The 19,651-nt window shown below is 43.5% G+C and overlaps 1 protein-coding gene across 1 annotated transcript in view; it reads left to right on the top strand.

Annotated features, from left to right (window-relative positions):
* The first annotated feature begins 1,382 nt into the window (after positions 1 to 1,382).
* The window catches only part of LOC136621736 (ADAMTS-like protein 2), a 62,128-nt gene continuing 43,859 nt past the window's right edge, over positions 1,383 to 19,651 (top strand). Inside the window, exons 1-3 of the mRNA XM_066597422.1 lie at positions 1,383 to 1,520; positions 11,748 to 11,872; positions 13,766 to 13,841. Coding sequence (XP_066453519.1) covers positions 1,443 to 1,520; positions 11,748 to 11,872; positions 13,766 to 13,841 — 279 coding nt within the window. The 5' untranslated portion in view covers positions 1,383 to 1,442. The remainder of the gene's footprint in view (positions 1,521 to 11,747; positions 11,873 to 13,765; positions 13,842 to 19,651) is intronic.

Here is a 19,651-nt window from a genome sequence, read left to right as displayed (position 1 = left end):
TATTAAGGTCAATTTAGATGGGACGAATGTCGGACAAACGATGCCCGATGGAGAGTGGCGGGGGAGTGCAAGGAGAGAAATCTCCTGCAACCTTCCCGCCCCCCTGCACGGCAGCAAGGACACACACAGTGACAAGTGTCGGGCAGCGTTTGTCCGACATTCGTCCCTGTGTGTGTCCTTGCTGACGTGCAGGGGGGCGGGCCAGCAGAGGGGCGGGGAGGCTGCAGGAGATTTCTCTCCACTCGCTCCCCCACCCCTCTCCATTGATTTAACATAGGTACAGTTCAATACTGAACGGCTGCTATTTACACTAAGCTATCAGCTCATCGCCCATTGTTTATGCAGCATAAATGATGGACGATGAGCTGATCGCTCAGTGTATATAGCAGCCGTTCAGTATTGAACGGTATCTATGTTAAATCAATGGAGAGGGGTGGGAGAGCGAGTGGAGAGAAATCTCCTCCAGCCCCCCCGATGTGAGCCAATGATACTTGCTCCCGCGCAGCAGCACGAGAGTGAGTATGTGCGGGGTCAAGTGTCGGCAATCATTTGCCCGACATTCGTCCTGTCTAAATGGGCTTTTAGTTATCTGCCCTTTCACCAGCTTCCCGGTATGGAAATTAGACCCTTGATCCCAGAATACAGAATAAAATTAGGTGACAAATTTGCGAGGATCAATTTTAATGTGAAATCACATTAGATGGGAAAATCCGGCAATACGAGCGACTTCAAGCACTGCCAACCTTGTGGGGTTTTCTCATGCAATAGTAATAAGAGTATGTCGAGAATGATGTGATCAAGAAAAACATCCAGTGAAAGGGCATCCTGCAGTCATGAAAAACTCATTGACCAAAGGGGTCTGAGGAGGATGTCAATAGTTGTTCTGATTACGAATACAACACTAGATCTCCTACTAATGTGTCCAAATGCACAACTTGTGGTTCCTTAGTATAGATGGGCTATAACAAGCGCCATTACTGAGTGATAAACCAAGGCAATTCTCCAGTGGGCAAACCAGTACAAAATCTGGACCAATGGAGAAATCTCACCTGGCCAGATGGATCCAGATTTCTATTGCACTGTGCTGATGGATTCTCGGTGGACCTCACAATTACTCTTCATTTATTGGCTCATTGGAAATCAGTTGTGCTCTGTTAAGAAATATCAGCTAATCAGTAAGAAGTAAGCTGAGATGAGTTTCCTTGTTATCCCTGTGCCCCATCCCTGTGGCCTCCTCCCCCTCCTATCTACCTCTCTCCCTCCCGTCTCCTCTTCTCCCCTCTCCCTGTCCCTCCTGTGCCCCCTCTCCCCTCCCCCTGTCCCGGCTCCGAGCTCCCCCAGCCTCACACAGCTCGCAGCCTGTAATTACTTGGCCATGCGGGGAGGGAGCGGGCAGCCCCAGCCGGTCCCCAGGCTTTTCCTGCCGCAGCTGCAGTACAGGGATGTGTGCACCTCGCCCCCCCGGGCTCATCCTGCTGCTCATCCTGCTGTGCCGGAGCCTCGGAGCCTCCACCTCTAAGGTAACACTCATGCCACCTACAGTGCCAGGGACGGGATGGGCAGGGACAGGGCACAGCTCCGGTGGTACCTTGTGGATGATCACTGACCGCAGTAAGAAGTGCTCACAAAGTTCTACTAATACCGCACGTGTGATCAGTATGAAGTCCTCATACATGTACACAGCAAGAATACAGGGACTACATGTGACTGGGGAGGGTCATCACAGGCAGAATGTAGCATGTAGCACGTACCAGGCTATTATGTAGCCATGTGTCTGTCTAATACTGTTTATATAAACATTATCGATCTATATATCTGTCTAGCTTTTTTCTATTATCTATCTCATATTTCTTTCTATCTATATCATCTTTCTATTATCTATCCATCTCTCTCATATCTCTCTTATCTATCTTTCTATCTCTCATATCTATCCATATCTCTATCTATCTATCTATCTATCTATCTATCTATCTATCTATCTATCTATCTATCTATCTATCTATCTATCTCATATCTATATTATCTATCTATCTATCTATCTATCTATCTATCTATCTATCTATCTATCTATCTATCTATCTATCTATCTATCTATCTATCTATCTATCTATCTATCTCTCTCTCTCTCTCTCATATCTATCTATCCATCTATCTATATCTCGTATATCTATCTTTCTATCTCTCGCATATCTATCTATCTTTCTATTTCTCTCATGTCTATCCATATATCTATCTACATCTTTCTATCTATCTATCTATGTATCTATCTATCTATCTATCTCATATCTATATCTATCTCTATCTATCTCATATCTATCTATCTATCTATCTATCTATCTATCTATCTATCTCAGATACAAAGAAAGATGATAGATAGATAGATAGATAGATAGATAGATAGATGTGAGATAGATAGATATATAGATAGATATAAGATAGATAGGTAGATAGATAGAAATATATGAGATAGATAGGGGACAAGTATACAGGAAGGCTTACAATAACTACATGTAGGAAGGGGGAGGTTCATCAGAAGCTGAATATAACATGATATATTGTAAAGCACATGTGGAGTGTTATTTATATAGCCATGTGTCTGCCTAGTAAGTGTTCTTAGAATTGTGTCTGTTTATATATATATTTCTTCATATATATTTATAGTATTTAATTATGTGCTGGACATTCTATCTCCCTATGTATATCCTATCTATCTATCTATCTATCTATCTATCTATCTATCTATCTATCTATCTATCTATCTCATATCTATCTATCTATCGATCTCATATCTATCCATCTATCTATCTATCTCATATCTATCTATCTATCTATCTATCTATCTATCTATCTATCTATCTATCTATCTATCTCATATCTATCTATCTATCTCATATCTATCTATCTATCTATCTATCTATCTCATATCTATCTATCTATCTATCTATCTATCTATCTATCTATCTATCTATCTATCTATCTATCGATCTCATATCTATCTATCGATCTCATATCTATCCATCTATCTATCTCATATCTATCTATCTATCTATCTCATATCTATCTATCTATCTCATATCTATCTATCTATCTATCTATCTCATATCTATCTATCTATCTATCTATCTATCTATCTATCTATCTATCTATCTATCTATCTATCTATCTATCTATCTATCTATCTATCTATCTATCCATTCATTCATCCATCCATTTGTAAGACAGCTTCAACACAATCAGTGACATTTCTGTTATATTACTATCAGAAATCAGCCTGAAGAAGAAACCCTTAGGAGGTTGGAAAGCTCACTGTAACATCATGTATTTTTGTTAGCCATTAAAAGGTATCATATTTACAAGATTACTTGGTTTCTCTTACCGAGAACAATCACATTTTGATACATTACTATTCTACTAAGTTTACTATTATGCTTACTAGATGGCATAATACCACTAACAATCATTTAGTTCAACTTTGAGATATCACAGAGGTTATTTTACATAGGACTGCAGGTAGATCACCTGCATTATCTTATGCACACGGGCGGATTGGAATTGTAGAATCCGCAACAGGCATCTGCCCTCGGATTCCGCAATAACCCTCCATAGCATACTATGGCAAAGTGATTTTTCATACCCATGTGGGTAAATCACTTGAGATTTCCGCTCATGAAGGAAAAATCGCAGCATGCTCCATTTTTCTGCAAGCCCCACACGGACGGCTCCCATTGAAGTCAAGGCATGCAGCCTGACCCACGGCCCTTCCACAAATAACATTGCGGAAAGGTTGCGGAATCCGCATCATCGCCTAACGACGGCGCTGGAAAATCTGTAATGCGCATGTGCGACGGCCAGACTATCCACAGTACAGATAAAAGAAGAAATAGACAGCCGCGCAAGATCACCCACTAAGGTCAGGGCGGGATTCCGCTGTGGGATTTTGCAGCCAGAATCCGGACGTGCCGTGTGCATGAGGCCTAAGGGTCCTTTTACCAATTTCTCGTTTGGACCCGTTTGCACTCATGCAGCCTGTTTGAGGATAGGCCACCACTTTTTAAAGCCTGGAAAGCCCCTTTAAGTCTCTCTAAGCCCCTTTTAAGGCTCAGTTCACACTAACCTCCACCAGGGGCTCCATCACATTTGACAGCAAGAATAGAGCATCACATCTAACTACTCTTGCAGACAAAAAGACAGAAACCTTGAGGGACCACTGATGTCTTCCATTATAATTCACTGCGGTCAGTTGTTTGTCATTTGGATCCATCGTTCTAAGCAGAAGCCATGACACCAGTGTGAACTAACAAAGGTGCTTTTAGATGGAACGATTGCATTGGATTCCAATGCATCAGATCACACGGGCGTATTCCAGCAGCGTAACAGTGCTAAGACACCAAATAGAGTGCCGGGCACTTTTACGCCGGGCAGCAAAGGTAGTCCTGGAACTATCTTTGTTCACGGAATACATCGTCCGATGCATAGGCTCTTATGGGAGCCAATGAGAGCGGACGGAGAAGGGAGGTGGGAGGGAGTTTAGCGGCGTGACTGTTAAATTTTCTCCTCCTTCTCTCCTCCTTTCTCCTCCCCTCCGGCTGTTTGCAATGGGCAGGGACGGGTGGGGGCTGAGCCAAGCCCCACCCCCTTCCATTGCTGGCTGTAGACAAGGGGAGGGGCGGGTGCTTAGCTCCACCTCCATTCCGCCCACTCCCAGTGCAAACAGCCAGAGGGAAGGAGAGAGGAGGTGAGTCAGTGAGGGGGAGGGAAAGGGAGGCAATGGCATTGCAACCTCGGCATATATGTGCCTGGCCCGTGCCGTCTTAAAGAGCGCACAAACGTTAGATTTGTGTGCCCGTTCTTGCCTTCTTACGGCGCACGTAAAAATGCCGGCACACATAAAAATGCCTGCGCTTGTGGGAAAGAGTGCTTAATGCGCGCCAACGACTTAACGAAGAACAATAATCATTCGCTTTTTGTTTGCCGTTCATTTGATGCAGGCATAAAAACCATCGTTGGCTCATTCACTTATTGTTTGGTTTAAACACTTCTTGTTCAGTTGTTCTCAGTCATTTATACAACAAATGTGAAAGACTGAACGATTTCTATTCTAAATGAGCCAACCATGTATCTGCCCGTATAAACAGGCTGCAGACTAGCGAACAAGCTAGTGGTGATGTCACTCACTCGTTAAGACGATAAATCAATTCATCTTAAAGGACCCTAAGGCCTCTGTCACATCACCAACGCACTTTTCGTCCAGCTGCATCGCGGCCGTATAACGCATAAAGAAGGAAGTCACAGCGTTTTTTCGCCCATTCACACAGCCAGGTGCGGCATATAGACACCGCAGCCCGGAATTCCTTCAGCCGGCATAAATGCTCAGCATGGCTTCTATTATTTGAATAGAGCTGCCATAGTATAGCATCGGTAGCCACTGCTAAACTCCCTTAGACTCCCTTTGCCAGCAGCTCCCATAGGAGCCTATGGGAGCTGGCAGCTGATTGCAGCCAAAAGATAGGGCAAGATCTATCTTTTCCGGCTGCGTCAAAACATCGGCTGGCATATTCGGCCGTGATGTCCTATTATCACGGCTGCCATGTTTTGATGCGGCTAAAAAGCGGCCATCTGAATGAATGCATTGGAATCCAAAGCTTCAGATGGTATTCGGCTGACGTATTACAGCAGCAAAACAGCTGCGATAAAATGTTTGTGTGACATCGGCCTTATGGAACAAAGTTCTGTTTCTAAGGGCTTAAACAGATTGGCGTAAGCAAAAGTACGCTCACCGCTATGGAGTGTAGTTGCACATGAATGAGGATTTTTTTTCTCCGAGTATTCAAGCTCTGCCCTTGGGTATAGCCCTAATCAGTATGGGTCGATTATATAGGATTATTCATATAATTCTTATATAAGCACAATTCACACACATACATATTGATCACCATAGGGCCTCATTTATCAAAACTGTCTAACAGCGCTGTGTGCGCACCTCCCTATACAAGTCTATGGGAGAGCGGACACATGGAATCAGATTTTCATGCTCGACTTCAGAGGGGGACACAACTGCATCGCGGGAGAGTATAAAAAAAAAACATGATCCGGCTCCCCATCACGTCCCCTTACAGCACTATAACTTAGTTTGTGGTGCTGTGGGGACGTGACAGGTTCCCTTTGAACATTTAGTATCATGGAGCCTCTCCTCCATAGAGTATTACATCTGCTGCCTTCAGTAAACTGTATTTTAAGACCCTCGTGAGTTCTGTGAGTGTGAATGAATAAATGTATGAATGAATGATTCATGCGTGTCTCTTAACCCCTCACTGACAGGTCACACTTTACAGTCTCCTGTTCGGAGCAGGGAGATAATGGGATTTTATCCTCAGTTGACAACGCTAATACTCTCGCTACTTTACGCAGTTTTAATCTTCAGAAAGCATAGAAATTGCATTCATTAAAAGGAAGAAAAAAAAAAAATCTCTAGCCCGGGGACAGAAGGTTTTAAGGCTCGGCACTATTGAACCACATAATATTGAGTCCTACATTCGTGTATATCGTGCAGAATCAGGATGGAATTTGCAAAATCAGTGGTTTGTGAATTGTAAAGACCTCAGGTTACCCGTAACATAGAAGTCGTGTCACATGACTTTTTTTTTTTTTTCAGAACCCGCACCCCCCCACACTCCCTTCTAAATTCAGCTACTAAGGATGCAAACATTAACTCTTTCTCCTTTGTAAACATATGAGATATTGAAGATGTAGAATGGAAGAAGTCCCCGTAATCCAGCTGCGGCCTCAACACTTCATCTGTCAGCATTTACTAAGCATCTTTTTCAGTTTCTCTCATCCCCCATCTATCACTTCACACCATCTTCTTAATCCTTTCTTCCTGCTCCTGCCCCTCCAGCATTGAAGGGGTGGAACCTCTAACTCTGCTGGCGTCCCTTTTAAGTAGGAGATCAAACACTTTTGCTAGAGGAGAGGTTTCCAGCTTCTAACACCACCAGGCCTGGGGGTAGTGGAGGAAAAGAAAATGGAGAAGACAGATGACCTGCACTTAGGGAACTTTCTGCCCTACCTTTAAAATTAATCTTTATATTATGTTCTTTCTTTCTGGGAATCCTGCGTCGGTTCTCGGTCCCCGCTAATTGTTTTCTGAATTCCTGCATGTCTTATAGACGTATCAGCTAACTTTTTTACCACCATGAAAGCAGCAGAAGAAAATAAAGATAGTTTGGGGTTGGCGCTTCTCAGGTGAAAAGTTGTCCTAATGGCATGTTACAATCACTGCTTGCATTAGGATGTTGCACTGCGATCCCATAGTGACAAATATTACTGACCATTAATTCATGAAATGATGGGTGAATAAATGTGCCTTAAGGCCTCATGTCCACGGGCAAAAGATGATTTTAAATCCGCAGCGGATCACACGCACGCGGATCCACATCCCATAGGGATGCATTGACCACCCGCGGGTAGATAAATACCCACGGATGGTCAATAAAAGTGAATAAAAAAAAAAACAGAGCATAAAAAAAAATAACTTACCCGCAGCGGACCGGGCAGGTCTTCTCTTCTTCACGGCCGGATCTTCTTTCTTTGGCTCGGCATGCTGCCGGTGTGCCCAGCACATCCGCCGGCCGAAGAAAGAAGATCCGGCCGTGAAGAAGAGAAGACCTGCCCGATCCGCTGCAGGTAAGTTTATTCTTATTTTCAGCCTTCATGTCCGCGGGGCAGGAGGGACCCGCTGCGGATTCTCCATGGACAATCCGTAGCGGGCCTGATTTTCCCCGTGGACATGTGGCCTTAGACGGAGTGATTATCATTCACAAAAATCATTCAAACGAGCGAGAGCGAACGATAAGCTTCAGTTTACGGCCTAATTCACACGGGCGATGCGCATCAGTGAAGAATAGCCGCAATTGAGTCCCGAGATTAATTAGCGTTTTCTCATCCATTCACACATCATATTGCATGAAAAATACGCTGCAGCACGGAATTCTATCGGTCGGCAGAAATCCTCGGAATGACTTCTAATGCTTAAATGGAGCCAGCTGTCTTCTTCTTCTTCGAGTGCCGGACGGAGGTAAACTCCCTCCCCCTCCTTTTTTTATCAGCTCCCATAGGAGTCTATAGGAGCCGCCAGCGTTTTTCGTCAAAACATAGGTCAAGACCTATCTTTTGACGCAGCGGTGACCGAAAACGGTGTTTTAACAGTGCAATTTTTTTCACACACTCGAAAATTGCCCATGGGAATGAATGCATTGCAATCCAATGCTTCACATGGTCGGCTGGCGTTTTATCGCGGCAAAATAGTCACGTAAATACGCTTGTGCGAATGAGGCCTGAAGGTCAGTCAATGACTGAACGACAAACAAATCGTTCGCTTTTAACTCGTCATTCATTTTATGCCGGCATAAAAATCATTGCTGGCTCATTCACTTAGCGTTTGGTTTAAACAGCGCTCGTTCTGTCATTCGCATTCACAGCCAATGTGAAAGACTGAACGATTCTGGACGACTTCTTGTTTGAATGAGCCAATGATGTATCTGACTGTCCAAACAGGCTGCACAAGAGCGAACGAGCCGGAATGATGTCATTCACTCGTTCAAACGATAAATCGGCTTGTCTAAGAGTGCCCTTAATAGACTAACTATGATAAAACCTATTCTACAGTAATATATATGAGAATGAGCTACTGTACGTGGACAAGATATGAAGTGACTACTGGTTGGGAATGTATTTCGTCACTGTGCTGTCCGACGTCATGGGCGGCAGGTAATCGGTACAAGCGCCTTTTGCCTGGTGCAAGTGGGAGGGATTGCTGTTCAAACATCGGGCAGCATTGGAGCAATTATGTATTGATTTTCTAGCAATTTAGTACAGTGATCCCTTGGCCTCAGGAGACCCTTAAAAGAGGGACAAAGCAAATTTTAGCACATTTGGAATTCTCTAGGGCATTTTATTGTAAGAAGTAAGTTTCAGACGTGGTTGCCCTTTTCAGGGCTGATACCCTGTGACAGGTGATTGGGTCCTGATAGCTGAACTAATAGGGTATAATAAGGTGAGTGACAGAGTTCCTGTGCCCTCTTTTGGAAGCCTGAGGCCATTATGGACTAATGGTGAATGTGACCTGCTATGGTCTGGATACCCTCTGCATTAAGTATAGGGTTTGGTGAGACTATTCCGGTTTACCTATGTTTATGTAAATTTTGTATATTTGAGGCAGACTCAGACATCATTAGGCCCTTGTGCAAGAAAAGTAAGTTGACCTCTTATTATGTAACAGCTGGTTTATCATAAGCGAAGTGTGAATTACAGAACTTCCTTTTAGCTGATTTTTCAATGGTGTGCCAAATGTTTATAGTGAATTGTACTCCACAAGGAATAATGAGCCATGATACTCTCTAAAAATCCTGGTAGAGTCCGGTAATTTGTTTTAGGATAATGCTGAGATCCCTTTGTGTATGGTGTCCCAGTGTAGCTACACGGGTGCATTCAGGGTATATATCCTTGTATTGAATAAGTATGCAAGTTTGAATTATTTTAATAGGAAAATAAAATGCTGCTTAGGCTTCATTCACACGAGCGTTAATTGGCCGTGCTTTCACGGACGGCCGATATACGCTGCCCATCTGAATGCATTTTACAATGCATCAGTTCAGATGGGCGTATTCCCATGGCGTAAAATTGCCCGGCCAGCCAAGATAGCGCATATGGTGCGGATTTCGGCCGGGCGCTTTTACGACGACCAGAACGACGTTCAGGAACTATCTTTTGGACAGAATACGGCAGCAGCTCCGATAGACTCCTATGGGAGCCAATGGTAGCTGCCAGAAAACCCTTCTGCTAAACTTCCACCTCCTTCTCTCCTCCTCTCTGCTCTTTGCTGGCTGTTTGCAATTGGAGGGGGCGGGATTTGGCGGGAGCTAGTTACTAAGCTCCCGACTCATCCTGCCCCCTGTCATTGCTGACAGTTAACAAACGCGGCAAAGGGGGCGGGAGCTTAGCACACTAGCTCCTGCCCCGCCCCCTCACCTCCCCGAAAGCCGTCGAGGGGGCGGAAAGGGGGAGGAAGTTTAGCAGAGCTAAACTGTCATCCTCCGCCTGATGGCATTCCGGCTCGCCATTTATGTGCCGGACCTGGGCTTTCTGAACGTTTGTGTACCTGTTCACGCGACTTGTGATTGCGCTGTGGCCGTGACAAGGCCGACTGAAAATCTCTTTAAGGGTAACTAAACTTGTGCTAGTTTTCTGACATGTTGTAGTGACATGCCAGAAGTTTTGATTGGTGGGGGTCTGAGTACTGAGACTTTAATCAATCACTAAAACAAGAGGGAAAAGCAATCAGCCAAGCTCCACACCTCTTTGGCTGTGATTGCCACCAGTGTACAGACTCATAGACTGGTGTTTTTTTCAAATTTTTTTTATTAAGGTGTTTTTGTTTAAAACCTAAATGAATATAACAATACCATGGTAAACAAGAAGACACCTCATAGGGTGATATTATGAACGGAATACACTTGAGGGAACCACGTAATTCCGTCAGTAATAACCCTTTCCAATCCACTGTCTGACGTCTAAAGACATTATGATTTAAGGCTGTACAGCTCTGATGTTGAAAGACGTCTGTCGGAGTTCTCTTACTGTATATTGCCAGCCTCTCTGCTGTTGGAGCCTATCCAATGTGTCACCTCATGCAGTACTGGCTTTAGCCAGCATATAGCGCTGTTGTATAACAGTAGAAAAAGAGTAAGCCCCCTAGGAAAACCAGGATACAGATTGGAATGAAAAGGGTTAAACCAATATGCCAAAAACAGGCAGGTAGACTCATAGACTTTCGGTTGAGCCTAAAAACCATTTTGAGCAGAGACAAATGGGTAATGCACTCAGATGAGCACTTCCTTTTAGCAGTTATTGGGAATCTCACTCAGACCTCACCAATCAAAACTTTTGACATGTCACTATGAAGTTTTCTAAAAGTTTAGTTACACCTTATAGGGAACCTGTCACCTGCCTAAAGTATCATAAATTAACTTACCTCCACCACCCGCTACCTGGCTCTTATGGTGCCCGCTGGATGAAAATCTGACTCTTCTCAGAGTCCCATGCGTGCGCTCTCTTATACAAGTCTTTTAACTCACATGTGAAGAGGCAGAGAGCACAAAGAAGACAGGCTGCTGTGGGGCATGTGTCCGGTAACATCATGCGAGGAGCAGCAAGCTGCGAATGTAAAAGCTCTGTTCGCCCGGCTCACAGGGAAATCATATCTACTATTAATAGGGAATCTTCTTTTAGGGTGACTACCCACTACAGTTTTTTTTTTTTGCAGCATTTATTTTCCTGCAGGGGTCTATGGGACTTGTAATGTTAAAATCGCGATCGCGCAAAATCGCGATTTTGCGGTAAATTGTGATTTTGCGCAATCACGATTTTAACATTACAAGTCCCATAGACCCCTGCAGAAAAAAAAATGCTGCGAATTTCGCAGGGAGAGAAAAAACTGTAGTGCTGTAGTGGGCAGTCACCCTAAAATGAAAGGAGTTGGAAATAACAAAAAACACTATTTGAAAATGCATATATTTCATTATTACTGTTCTGTTTTGCAAGGTGTGTATCTGGCATATATTGTCTATTTGGTGGACAGAGTCTTGTCTTTGGTGATATTTCACTCTTCACCCTAAATTACATATAAGCAATTACTATTAGGGCACTGTAGCTGTGCTGTTTTCTTTGCTGACGCTCTCTGGTCTTGTCAGGACAGCAGTGAGGTGTGGGATGAAGATGTGACTGAATGGTGGGGAGAATGGAGTTCATGGTCTACATGCTCCCGAACCTGTGGAGGAGGAGTAATGTCTCGAGAAAGACACTGCTTACGTCAAAGGTAGGTGATCATACTAGGTTATGTTTACACTATACTGTTGTCTTAACATAAAGAACTTTGGTTCCTATTTTAGTAGTACACTGTTCTTAACTTCTCTTATAGGCATCAGACTTGGGTTAATGAGTTATTGCCTTACAAATTCTGTAAATATTCATCATACGCAAACATAGGATTATTAAAACTAAGTATTTTTCAGTCCCTTGTAACTTGGATGACTCCAAGCCATGAATGTCCTGTGGGAAGTAGTAACGAAGATTTTTCTTGGGGGTATACCATGAATACGAGTGGTATTTGCAGAGATGATTCTTTGAGGGTCCATATGGATTGTTCTGCATTATTGTCTGAGGCATCAGAGGAGCTGGAGAGAGTGTCTGCTTTGGTGTTCTTTTCAGTTGGATGAAAATGCAGAATTAAGTTAAGCCAAGGAAGACTGGAGACCAGTGAGCTTGTCGGGAGTTCAGGCACTGAGTGGACTGAATATAGGTTACATTTTTATGATCATATAAATATGGAATGGATGAAACAAACCTTCCAACAGATACCTAAATTCTTCTAGGGCAAGTTTCATAGCAAGGAATTCTCTATCACCTGTAGTATAATTATCCTCCGTTAATTGAATAGCTTGGAGAAGAAACTACAGGTAATAGTTTTTCCTTTCCCATCCTTTTGGTACAAGAGAACTCCTACTCACAGCAAAAAGCATCAGCCTCAAGGTAAAAAAGTTTTGAGGTACCCAAATGGTGAAGAATGGGAGCACTGGTGAATAGATGTTTGAGTTGATCCAAGGTGTCTTCTGTCTCAGGTGACCACTTCTTGGGGTTGACCCCCCATGAGGCATAGCAGACAATGGATTAGTCATGGTTGAGAAATGTGGAATGAATTGATGATAGTAGTATCACGTCCACTTCAAGCATGCAATAACTGCAAACCAAAATAAAGGGAACTGCAAACGGGACTTGTTAGCAGACATCCGGCAACGACTGACAAATGCCAAAACACTTACCTAAAATACCAGCACGCATAAACAGATGGAATAGCTAAAGTATGTATGAGGTACTGGTTCATATTTTGGCCAAGATACTTAAGCTCACGAGCCCACGACAAGGGTCCTTGTTTTCTCGTGAGTCCCTACTCTAACAAGACAACTCAAACCCCAAGGAGTACTGCCTGCAAGCTGGGCGATTGTCCCAATAGGGATTCCTTCATGCTGGAACCTACGGGCCTGACTAGCGATAGATAGTAAATGTCATAAATGGTGATGTGCCAGGAAGCAGGTCAATGGGACAATCATAGGGTCGATGTGGAGGCAGTGTCTCAGCCTCCGGTCTACTAAATACATCTGCATACATGGCATATTGAGAATGAAGACCTGGAAGCTCAGAGGGAACTAATGGTCTCTGGACTGGAGTTACAGTACATCGACAGTGGGTGTAGTAATAAGTACTCTAACATAAGATCTGCCCAGTGTGTCAGTCAATGATTGGAGAATGCTGTCCGAACCAGGGAAGGCCCAAGAACACAGAGTTTATTCACTTTGAAAGGACCAATAAGGAAATTTTATCTCTGTGCAAGACTCCAGCAGGGCAGTGGGGAATCTGAATGCAACAGACAAGCGCTCTGTATCAACAGAAGTAACAGGCAAGGGCTTTTTCAAGGGCAGCATAGGTACCCTGCACTTCCCCACCAAACAGTGGAAAGTAGTATTGTTTCTTATTGTGCATTCTTTGTTCGTAAATAAGTGTTGCATATCTTGTAACTCCTTCTTCTGTATCGTATCCTGAATCTGTGTCGCGATACCATCACCTGCAACACAACTACAGCAAATGTTTCATAGGCACTAAATGAAAACAACTGCCATATTTTGTGAATAAAGATGTGTCTTATCTCCCACAGACTCCAAACAGTTGCAGGACTGGATAATACAGTATGTGGAGGTCAGGCCAAACAGTATCAGCTGTGTGAGGAACAGGTATGCAACAGACCTTGACTGATTGATAAGGGTTCAGTCCCACCATGCGGTAACTGCATGGGGCCAAAATCCTGCTCGCCTGGGGCAGCCAAAGGCTGCGTGATCTTGCCAGCATTATTGGCAAGATTGTGCAACCATTGGCTGCTGCAGGCTGGCAGGGTCTTCGCTGAATGCAGTTAACACATAGTTGGACCATACTGTACCCTCAGAGATTATGGCAATAATTAGAATTCTGCAGGCTGCTGAGCACAAATTCCTATGCATCCCCTGCTGACTCGATTTCTTCCCAGAGCTTGGTATGGTAAGTTGCAGTTTGGAAAAAGTACTCTTTACACAAGGGCAGTGTGCGACAATTGGATTTAGGAATAGTATCGGAGCTAAGATAATGAAACTGCCTGTCAACAAACTGTTGACTGTTTCCATCTACGACCAGCAAAACTGTGAATGCAGCTCTGGAGGTGAATGGGCTTTGCTGACGCGTTGTAATTAATGGGAACCTGTCACTAGTTTTGTGGATACTAAACCACCTACACCAGCAAAACAACCAAGTAATGAACATTCACAATGTTACTGTGTTAGTCATTATGGTAAAAGCATGCCTTCAAGAAGTTTTAACATTTCCCATGCTGCATATAAATCACTAGTGAGCACTCCAGTGGGCAAGCTGGACCGTCTCTAGTGGGCTGGCCGGACCATTTCTTGCCACCGCACCTCTTTGCTGCTGTGGCCTAAGACATTCTCCACATCATCAACGTACAGATCTATTTATTTATTTATTCTGCCTCAGCAATATAAGAAATAGCAACCAATCACTGCGCAGCATTTATGTTACCTCAGCGGTATAATATATAGCAACCAATCACTGCACAGCTTTCATGTTACCTCAGCGGTATAATATATAGCAACCAATCACTGCACAGCTTTCATGTAACCTCAGTAGTATAAGAAGTAGCAACCAATCACAGCGCAGCTTTCATTTTACCTCAGCGGTATAATATATAGCAAACAATCACTGCACAGCTTTCATGTTACCTCAGCACTATAGGAAATAGCAACCAATCACAGCGCAGCTTTCATGTTACCTCAGCACTATAGGAAATAGCAACCAATCACAGCGCAGCTTTCATTTTACCTCAGCGGTATAATATATAGCAACCAATCACTGCACAGCTTTCATGTTACCTTAGTAGTATAAGAAATAGCAACCAATCACAGTACAGCTTTCATGTAACCTCAGTAGTATAAGAAGTAGCAACCAATCACAGCGCAGCTTTCATTTTACCTCAGCAGTATAATATATAGCAACCAATCACTGCACAGCTTTCATGTTACCTCAGCACTATAGGAAATAGCAACCAATCACTGCACAGCTTTCATTTTACCTCAGTAGTATAATATATAGCGACCAATCACAGCACAGCTTTTATTTTACCTCAGCAGTATAATATATAACAACCAATCACATCAGAGCTTTTATTTTACCTCAGCATTCTCAATATGCAGCAATTGTCTTGCAAAACGTTCGGCGGATGCATCATTTTGTAGTTGAACACTCATCCCGTTGCTCGTAATTCCTTTTGCTTTCGATCAAACGATCTACGGGGGGGGGGCATAACTGTCGACGCTCGCACGCGCGCCGTTTATCACAGGATAGTTGTACTATGCCTATAATCTTCCCAGGAGTGTACTCAACAACTTCCCAAAGTTTCATGGCCATTGGATGAATGGTGTAGTAATGCATAAAGGACAGACAGACACACAGACATACATTCATTTTTATATATATAGATTTTACTTTTTGCTACTGGAGTGAGAAGGCTATTCTTGATAGATCTTATATTCTTATTATATGTCTCTTTTTACTACTTAGTGCATGATGGTGTCCTGTACTGAATGGATCGTGGATTTAATTGATATTTTAAAGGGGTTGTCCAACCACATAAAATACATTTTTTCACAAATAGCTTGTAGTGCTATAAAAAAGCAAAAAAGGTAATGCTCATTTTACCTATCCTCCCTTCCAGCTTCTGTGCTGACCCTTCCGGGGTCCACCGACGGTCTCTGTTCTTCTTGCTTCAGCATGACGTGTCAACGTGATATGTGGCTGCTGCAGCCAATCGCTGCCTGTAGTGCTGGCGTGTCAACACTACTGAGGTCACTATTGGGGCCAGTGATTGGCTGTAGCAGTCACATGTCACATTCACATGTTTTTGCTGGAACAAGAAAGACAGAGAATAGCAGGGGACCTAAGAAGTGTCAGCATTGAAGCAGTGGTGGATGGGTAAGGTGATCATTACCTCTCATTTTATTACAATGGCGCTACATTCACACGGGCGAGCGTGATATCAGCCCGAGGAACTTGTCCCGATATTGTGCTTGCCAATGAGCAATTTTCATGGGGATGCGATACGTTTTCAATTAAAAATCGCATTGCTTCTGTAAAATTGCGGTCTTCACGTGCGTATTTCACACGTGTGAGAGGATCGCAAGTGATTCCCATAGGCTTCCATGGGAAAAATCACATGCGAGTGCCATGCAATTTTTTCCGAGGTCCCATGGGAAACAACAGGTGATTCCTCCCGTGGGAACGCCCCAAAATAGAACCAACTGCGATGTTACTTGCAAGAAAAAAAAGTCAAAAGAATGGATTTAATACTCTTGTGAGTTTTGCGTGCCTAGCATTCACGTGCATAAGCCCTTATCAGGGCGATCGCAGATCTACCATAGACCACAATCTTTGCTGCTTTCTTCAGCTTTGACCAGTTGTTGTAGCCACTAGTTCGCTGCTAAAAGGAAGCGAGTTCCCTTTAAGATATGGAACATGCGTATGTATTTTAACAATCGTGTCTCCCTGTATAGTATCTGTATACTTGGTTTATGACCCCTCCAACCACGTATGAACTATACATAGCACAGTCTGCATTCCTCTTCACCCAAAACAGAGTTATTTTTGTAAGGTGCCAACATTTTCTGCAGAGTAGCATTTTGGGAGGTGGGTGGTTACACTGAAACGTGAGTGGTATTGCAGTTGAGTAGTTAACGAGCCAATGGTCTGGGTCCTTTGTAAACTGCAGACAAGTATTTGTAAATGATCATTGTAACACGGTACGATGAATGAGCGAATGTAGTGTGATTGTTACCCATTACACTCACTACATAACTGTGATGTACAAGCCTGTAATTACCCACACATAACCCTGTCATTACTCCTCATAAACCATGTAATTACCTGCCTATAATCCTGCCTAACTCCTATATCATGGTAACTACGGCTAACTCATTCAAAAGCATGTTTGGCCTGAAGGCGTGCCATAGATTTCTACAAGGCTTTTGAAGTGCACTGGGATCTGTATTAATTCACTGCTTTTACAGAATTGCAAGCTGTGCTCTACCAGAATGGGTAGAATGTTTGCAGGATGTCTTCTTTTCGGTATATAGTGTTAGTAATTATTTAACCCCTTAAGAACTGTAAATTTACAGCGCTTTGGTCCTGGGCTTCAGTCCCGGCCGATGGGAAAAATACTTTGCGCGATTAACAGGGCCGGATTTAGAAACCATGGGGCCCTGGGCAAAAGATTTGGTGGGGGCCCTTGTTCCCCCCCTGCAAACAGCTATCGCAGAAGCCCCTAATAATTAAAATGACCAAAAATTAAAAAGTGAATGTGGTTTAATTAGTAGCAAAAGATGTTTTTTGTTGTAGTAATTTGGATGTTTTGTTATTGCAAAAGAATATTTAACATAAATAAAAAGGTACTTAAAATAATTACATAATAATCTGCTAACTTAACTAAGGCCTCGTGTCCACAGGGAAATTCGGGGCCCGCATGCATTCCAAATGCAGAATTCCGCAGTGGGTCCCTCCCCCGCAGACATGAGGCCAGAAAATCAAATATACTTACCTTTCTGGACACTGCGGATCTGCCCCCCATTGCGACCAGATCTTCTTTCTTTGGCCTGGCGGATGTGCTCAGCTCGCCAACAGTGTGCTGCGCGTGCGCTGTGCACTTTTTTTTTGAGCGCCTGCTTTCCCACGGCACAGCAGAAATACAGCTGCGGGTGTGCCGCGGGGACAGGACGCCTCCCATAGGCTTCAATGGAAGCCGTGGGAGCCGTCCACACGGGAGACCCGCATGTAATGGAGCATGCTGCAGGTGTTTTCCCGCACGTGTGATCCGCGCGCCAGGGAAAAATGACATCCGCAGGTATTTAATTACCTGCGGGTGTCCAATGCATCCCTTTAGGCGCCGATAACGCAGGATGCAGGACACCCACGCCGATTTGGTCATTCTAATTTGCCCGTGGACATCGGGCCTTAGTATACTATACAGACTTTACAGAGGGGAATGATTTAAAGTTTTTTATTTAACAAAAACTTTGTGTATTTTTGAAATTGCGAAATCTGAAATTATTTCTGAAAAGTCTATCTGACGCAAAATATCCGATGACAGTGAGATTATTGTAAGAAAGTTCAGTTTAACTTCGGTCATTGTTGTTCTTAATCTGTTCTTGATGAGTTTCATTTTTGAATGAAATCGAATAGCGAGCAAAGTAACTCGTAAGCGAAGCTGAGCTCTGATTGGTGACTCGTAGGAGGGAGTTTATGCGGAAATGATCAGAAGCGGAGAGCTCAACCCCAGAAGCGCTGCCACAATCCAGGGGTCGTAAATGAATGTTGACTTTACGCTGGCGTGGTTGCCGGTGCTCATTTGTACCGGACAGCTGGGCTCCGTGACGTTCATAGTCATTGATTGCACAACAAATTGCAAAGATTGTAGAGCAGCAACGACAGTCTTCAGATCCAGGTGTGAGTTTTGTAGGCACAAACTTGCCTACAAACTTGGGATTTGGAAGCTTGAAGAATGTCGTTCCAGAATGTGGCGTATGTTCCAGTCTCCAACATAGACATCTGATCATACAGGCCACTCGTGGTGCAACGGACTGCAGCCTGTTCAGTGGGATTTTTGGCAATGCTTTTCAGAGAATCTGCATTAGCTGTATACCCGTGCACAAGAGCTTTTGTGGCATCAGCCCGTAAGACCATTGCGTCGTGGAAATTCTATGAGGTAAAGAAAACTGATTTCTATCCCTTCACATTTCATTGCCGACTTAAGCGGCTTTGTTAATATTTCAACAATATTAACATTAATAACCGAAGATCTGAAATGGTGAAGAATACCTAGGACTCCTCAAGAAAGCAGAAAAATCGGACAGCTGCTGGGAAGCGCTCAGCTGTTGCTTTTCCCACAAGATTTAAGCTGTGGTCGGCACAAGTTACCCAGATTGCCTTTGGCTTTTCCGCTCTAATCTTGGCTTGAAGACCATTGAATTTCCCACTCAGGGTTGCTACATTGTCATATGACTGACCTTGACAATCTTTAATATCTAGTCCATGTTTGTTAAAAAATTTGTCAGTCCTTGTAGCATTTCCTCCCCCAAGTGACCTTGATTTGGCAGAGATTTTACAAATCGTCCTACTGGCAACCTGTTCTCCATGTATCAAAATACCAATGATAGCTGGTCGATGTGCTCCTCATAGGATGATGAATCAAGCAATATGGAGTAATACTTTGAACGTTTGATGCAGTAAACTATTTCCTGCAATCCCCTATTTCCCATAATTTCGACGAGTTTGTCGCAGATAGTTGACGATAAATAGTTAGTATGTCCGGATCCTCTATTCGCGTGCCTCTTGATGTGTAAATGTAAAATTTCATCATATTCTGCTAGAAGCTCTAACATTGCAAGATAGTTTCCATTTGAAGGGGATCTGACTAGAGATGAGCGAGCGTACTCGCTGAGGCAAACTACTT

This window comes from Eleutherodactylus coqui, chromosome 3 (genome assembly GCF_035609145.1).
Source record: "Eleutherodactylus coqui strain aEleCoq1 chromosome 3, aEleCoq1.hap1, whole genome shotgun sequence".
NCBI lineage: Eukaryota > Metazoa > Chordata > Amphibia > Anura > Eleutherodactylidae > Eleutherodactylus > Eleutherodactylus coqui.
The sequence above is the reverse complement of the archived record's forward strand: the minus strand, read 5'-3'. Positions and strand labels throughout refer to the sequence as shown.